The sequence below is a fragment of the Zonotrichia leucophrys genome, chromosome 14 (assembly GCF_028769735.1).
Source record: "Zonotrichia leucophrys gambelii isolate GWCS_2022_RI chromosome 14, RI_Zleu_2.0, whole genome shotgun sequence".
Classification (NCBI taxonomy): Eukaryota; Metazoa; Chordata; class Aves; order Passeriformes; family Passerellidae; genus Zonotrichia; species Zonotrichia leucophrys.
In genome coordinates, this window is record NC_088184.1 from 14,230,419 (window position 1) to 14,236,749 (window position 6,331).

The 6,331-nt window shown below is 50.2% G+C and overlaps 1 protein-coding gene across 1 annotated transcript; it reads left to right on the forward strand.

Moving 5' to 3' along the window:
- The first annotated feature begins 979 nt into the window (after positions 1 to 979).
- On the forward strand, positions 980 to 2,214 carry LOC135454206 (chemerin-like receptor 1). Its single transcript, XM_064726128.1, has one exon. The coding sequence runs from the start codon at positions 986 to 988 to the stop codon at positions 2,069 to 2,071; it is 1,086 nt and encodes a 361-aa protein (XP_064582198.1). The 5' UTR covers positions 980 to 985; the 3' UTR covers positions 2,072 to 2,214.
- Positions 2,215 to 6,331: the final 4,117 nt, after the last annotated feature.

Below are 6,331 nucleotides of genomic sequence, written 5' to 3' on the forward strand. Positions count from 1 at the left end.
GGACATTTCCAGGCACCCCCCTGCCAAGGCCGTGTCTCCAGGCTCTGGCACAGGCTGGGCACGTTGCTGCTGTTGTGGGGCGCAGAGCTGGCCCTGTTCCCCCTCCGGTGCCCAGAGGGATTTCGGGGTGCTCAGGAAGGGGAGCTGCCTTGTTTTGTGTTTTCTTCAGTCATCACATCCAAGTTAGTGCTTGGGCTTGGCCAACCAGCCCCAAAGAACCTGCACCCCCTGGGGCTTCAGGGGTTAAATCAACACACCATAAATTGAGGAAGAAGATTAGGGAATAAAGTGATCCTACTAAATTCCTCGTGATCCCAAGCCATGGGAAAATGGGGCGAGGCAGTGTGAGTCACCCCAGAGAGGAGCAGCACAAGGGGAGTCAGGCAGGAGGGTGAGACCACCCTGTGGGCAGAGCAGCCAAGAACAGCACGGTGAGTCCTGCCAGGTCTGCCAAGGCAAGTGCAAGATGAACGGGAGAGAGAGGAGGAGGAAGGTGGGCTCACCAGAGGGTGGTGGGTGGGTAAAGGGTCTGTGGTTACGCTTGGATATAGCTCAGGTGTTGTTCTGCACCTCCCTGGAAGGGGTTTGGTGAAGAAATAGTCTGTTAACATCATTGTTACTGGTCTAAATAGTATTTGCTGCTATAATTTGTTACTGGTGATCCAAAGAGGATTGGTCACAATGGGAGGATCTGGGTTTCCATGGCTTTGCTGCTGGTCCATGCTGGATTGCTGCTGTGGGCTGGTGTTGAAGGTGTTGTTCTGACACGCTGACATCAACAGCAAACTTGAGGTTGGTTTTTCTGGTCGAGGTGGTTTCTGTGAGATGCAGATGTTATAGAGAGGGACTTTATATTAATTATAAATTCATTTATCTAATCTAGCTTTTCATACATATTTTGTGTACAGTTGCTCACAAAGATTTTCACCTCTCTTGAGCAGCAGATAACAGCTCTGTTGTGATTCCAGGTCTTGGCTTGCTAGTGATGGACAGCACCTCTTTTTCCCCTTTTCCCTTCTCTGCCAGCTGCCCCACGGAGCAGCCTGACACTGCCACTGACCATGACTACTACTCTGGGCTGCAGAGGGCCATGCACATCCTCTCCATGGTGGTGTACAGCATCGCCTGTTTGCTGGGGGTGTCAGGCAACGGCCTCGTCATTTGGATTGCAGGCTTCAAGATGAAGAAGACGGTGAATTCCATCTGGTTCCTCAACCTGGCCATAGCTGACTTCATCTTTACCTTCTTCCTGCCCCTCAGCATCGCCTACACCGCCCTGGGCTTCCACTGGCCCTTTGGGAAGCTGCTGTGCAAGCTGAACAGCACCATGGCCTTCCTCAACATGTTTGCCAGCGTCTTCCTCCTGACGGTGATCAGCATGGACCGCTGCGTTTCTGTGGCGTTCCCCGTCTGGTCTCACAACCGCAGGAGCCCGGAGCTGGCGGCCAGGATCGCGCTGGGGACGTGGGGCCTGGCTGTGCTGCTCAGCTCCCCATACCTCGTCTTTCGGGACACCCTGGTCAGCTCCAGGAACGTCACCAGTTGCTACAATAATTTTGCTCTGTCTGATGATTATACATCGGAGGCGACGCGCAGGCTGTGGAGGGTGCGGCACAAGGCGATGATCGTCACGCGGTTCTTATGTGGGTTCCTCATCCCCTTCGTGGTGATTCTCATCTGCTACAGCGTCGTGGCTGTCAAGCTGAAAAGAAGGCAGCTGGCCAACTCTGCAAAGCCCTACAGAATCATCATTGCTGTCACAGTCTCGTTTTTCCTCTGTTATTTCCCATATCACGTCTTCTCCTTGCTGGAAATATCCAACAACTCTTCCAGCCATGAGATGAAACTGGCCCTTTACATAGGGATCCCCTTGGTTTCCAGCCTTGCTTTCTTCAACAGCTGCATCAACCCCATCCTGTATGTCTTTGTGGGGCCGGATTTCAAGGAGAAGTTCCGCCAGTCCATCCTGTCCGCCTTTGAGGGGGCCCTCAGCGAGGAGTCGGTCCTGGGCAGCCTGACCGGCCGGCGCAAGTCCAGGTCTGCTTCGGAAGTGGAGGTGCCGAGGGTCTGAGCAGGGGCTGCTGTGGAAGGGGCCGTTCTTTTCTCTGCAATTTCCCTCATTTCAGAGCTCAAATCGTGGGACTGGGGACTGTGAGGGGCTGCACATGCTAGCGAGGTGGGATTTTGTGTTTTGGAGATGTCTCAAATATGCTGTGATTGAACACACAATGGGGATGGAAGAGCTCTCTGGAGCTGCAGCAAGGTGGGTCCAAGTAGCAGCATTTTACTCCTTGTGTCTTTTGACTCTTGTGTATGGAGCCTTTATAGAAATAGGGTTAAACACAATGGCTGTATGTATTTTTGTAGAGAATGGAATAGTGACTAAGACACTCTTTTCTCTCCTCAGACAGGACAAATCAGTGGTTGTGCTGGTGTTACTCAAATTTGATGTGTTTCTGAGCAATGCTAATCTCTGTTTGTGTTTGACATGCTCCCAGCCCTTAAATAGCGGAGATCTGATATTTTGTGCTGTTGGTGAATGAATATTGTCCCCCAATAAACTTGTGTAAAACATACCCACCCTGTTGTGTTGCCTGTGGGATAAACACTTGATCCAGCCCGACTGAGCAGGTTCATCTTTGGTAAAAGAACAAGCAGGTAAAAAGATTAAATATCTAGAATGTGGAAACAAACCACTAGTATTAGCAGCAGCTCTATGAGTGAGGCACACAGGACATGACCTGGGTGTGAGGATTTGCCTGGGGCACATGGATCTGATTGCCAGACAATGGTTATGGTTTATTTGGGTTTCAGACCTTTGGGTACATTTGAAAACCAGTGATTGGGAGAAAAACAAGTGGCTGAGCTGAATCTGGCCAAGCTTCATGTTTGCAAACTGTCCAGGGTGAAGAAGGTGGGGACTTTCTTACAGGCTTCATAAGCCTCTGGACCTCTTAGATTTTTTGTGAGTAGAAAATGTTGGTTATGTAACAGGGAATGCCAGCAACGAGGTGTTGTCATTCCTAGCCCATCCTCAGTGAGCAGTGACTGTATCACACCTCCCTCTCCTGCCCTACCCAATTTACCTGTAGATTAGTCCAACCTACCAATTGTCCTGTTCATCCTGTCAGAAACCTGCCTTGGAGCCTCCCTGCTCCGGTGGCTGGAAAATCTCTGACTCCCAGGTGGATTGTAAGAATTTACACGTACCTCACCATTCTGCATGGATGATGTTATGAATGAGAGCTGTCAGCTGAACATGTTGGGGATTAATTATGGCTCTGCTGGGCCATGCAGTATTGAATGAAGGTCGTGATCCTGAAGGCACACAGGCACATTCATGCACAAACCCGCTGAGAATGGGGAATGTAACACGACCATCACACGTCAAACTTGAGTGAACAAAGAGACTTAACCTTTGTCACAAATTGCTGCCTGTCATGCAGATAAAACCGCAATGTTTGCCATGCAGCACGTAACTCTGGGGCTATTTACTTGCTCCTGATGGTAAACTACAGCATCGATTGCCATGTCAAGGTTTTGCAGACCCAGGTTTGCTCTCTCTGGTTTTCTTTATCTTTTTGCAGAGTCCACACAATTCCTTGTGACAAGAGTCTCCGTGAGCCTTGGACCAAGGCCTTGGACTCCTGGCTTGCCTCTCTCCTCAACCCTGGCAGCCTCGAAGGTCAGGATTTGAAGTGTTGACCTGGTTTGTGGTAGGAAGGAAAGCAGAAAGTTTTCTGGGTCATTTGGAGATCCAAGGTGGGTACAGAGTCCCATGGGACAGCATGGTTTAAGTGAAGCAGTGTCTGGGTGATCTAAGGAATTACCATGGAAAAGCCATAGGTAACAGGGCAGGATGAGCTTGGGATAGAGATGGATTTGTCATCCTGGGTCTGATCCCTGCCCTTTGTGCAATGGGAAACCGTGCTGACAGCAAGGCAGGCCAGGCTGCCAAGGGACTGCTTCCAAGATAAATCTCCCATTGTATCGAGTTCCCTCATGTTCAGACTACCTCATTATCACAGGGATAATTGTCAGTCCTTCATTCCCAACTAGGAGGCAGCTCATTCTCTCTGATATTTCCATTTACCATATGCTTATCTAGAAAAGCTTGAATGAAAAAAATGGCGAAATACTTCCCAACAGCAACCAGAGGAGGCTGAACGGCTGCTTTGGCAGCTGTGCCCCCTCTGACGCAGCTCTGCTGTCAAGGCTCTTTCAGATGCCAGGGGAGGGGTGGAACAGCCTGAACCCCCCAGTGTTTGCAGTCATTGAGAAAGGTGCAGAACCCGCTGCCTCATTGGTCCTGCAGAGGGGCCGATCCGACAGCCCCGCCCTACAAACACCGGCTGGGATGGGCAGAGCCGCTGTGGTGTTCGGGGGGCAGGCATTGAGGTGTGTGTGATCCCAGGCTGTGCGGGGGGAGCCTTAGCTGAGAGAACAAGCAAGTTTTTAGTGAGCATTTCAGTCAGGGATCTCACCACGAGCAGCTGTTGCTGCTTTGCCTTGGAGGAGACGATTGCAGGTGGCTCTGGAGCCAGGAGAAGCTGCAGAGATGGAGGGAGGAAACCAGCCAAGGAGGATGTGGCAAGCAGTAACAAAAGAGGAGAAAGTATTTTCTCCCTGGGACCTGGATGAGATCAGGGAGATAAAAAACGGGCTCGGAATAGTTATGAGGAAAAAGGAAGGAGTGGGAGCTGACAGCCTTGAGTACTATCAGCAGGATAGTGAATGCAAATGAATGGGAGGGACTGCAGCAGGTGAGGAAATTCTCATTAAGAAGAGCTTAATGAGACAATAAAAGCCTTTGGGAAGCCTCACAGTTCCCACGCCTCTCTTCTGGTGAGACTTTCCTGGTGAGTAAAACTTTTAAGTGTCCCAATCTTGACCCTGGGGGATTGACTTGTTTGATAAGGTCAAAGGTAGTGCACAGAGGTCTGAGAGCAGAACCTTTTCCAGAGCTTGCTGAAATCAGGCAGGAAATAATACAGTGAATTAGAGGAGAGGTTCTGGTAGAAAGCTTCTGTGTGAAGATGTTGGTAACAGTGTCACTAAGTGGAGTAGGCTGAAGAGTCCTGATAAGGCTCAGCCCTTTTTTTGGTATAGCAGCAGAGTGAGGGTCCCACCCCCAGTACAAGCATTAATCTGCTCTTGCTGGTCCTGGTCAGAGCCAAACTGGGGAGGACACAGAATACACTTTGCTGCTTCCCTACACCTCTTCCAGCTCCTTTTTAGTGTATGGGCCAAGGCTGGTACCAAACCTTTCTATGCACCTCACAGTTGTGCATGCAAAGCATAGGATCTGCTCTCATACACTGAATTCTGCTTTAATCTGCAAGGTTGCCCTGCAGTGACCAAGTGAAGTCCTTGCTGTGCTCACTGAATGCCTGCACAGGGCACAGTGCCCGTGTGCCTTTGGACAGGAGCTGCAGCTTAGTGAGGCAAATGGCAAACCATGCTGGGACCCAGTCAGTAGGACAAAGGAACAGAGCACTAATTAGTGTTTGTCATAGACTGTGTAGCTGTTCAAATTCCCCAAAATGACATGATTTCACTGGGCAGTCCAACCAATTTTGCCCAAAGGCCAATCACAGGGCAAACCACACCCATAAACACCAGGTGATTGGCGTGAACAGGATCTTACACAGACTTTGCAGGACAGAGCTGCCCACGCACAGCAAAGCAGGGGGAATGTGAGAACCAAACAAGAGGAAACTACCACCGTGGTGGTGCAGTGTTTGTCCAAACCCTCACCCTGATATCCAGCTCGAGCTGTCTGTCTGTGCAGGAGCTGTCACACTCCAGGTGTTCCCACAACCTCTCGTCCCCTGGTTGGAGATAACCCCGTGTCTGTGCTGGGGCTGCTGTGGCAGATCTGCTAAACATTGCAGACTGATCCAAAACTGGGAGTGCAGTCAGAAACAGAAAAAAAAAAACCCTGAAGGGAGCCTTCAGTCAGAGCTTTGTGACTCAGGGGGAGCAGGACTGTGACAAATGAGGCTGTGCCTGTTTCCCACAGACAGCCAAGCAGTAATATTTGATAAAGCAATGAGTGCTGCCTACTGCCACAGCCCCTGACACAGAGAAGATGTGTTCCCTGCTCCAGGACCTTTATTGAAGCACTTTGCTTGGCAGACATGGGGAATGCTATTTCCAGATCACTCCCAAGATATGATAAAGTTACACCTCCTTCCATCAATTCCAAAATGCATTTATGGTTGTTTTGAGTTCTGCCTCCCTAGCTGGGTCGTATCCAAGGCAGAATCTTCTGGAAACTGGACACAGTTGTGTCCTAGGCAATAAAGCTGAGGCAGGGGAGCAGGGAGGT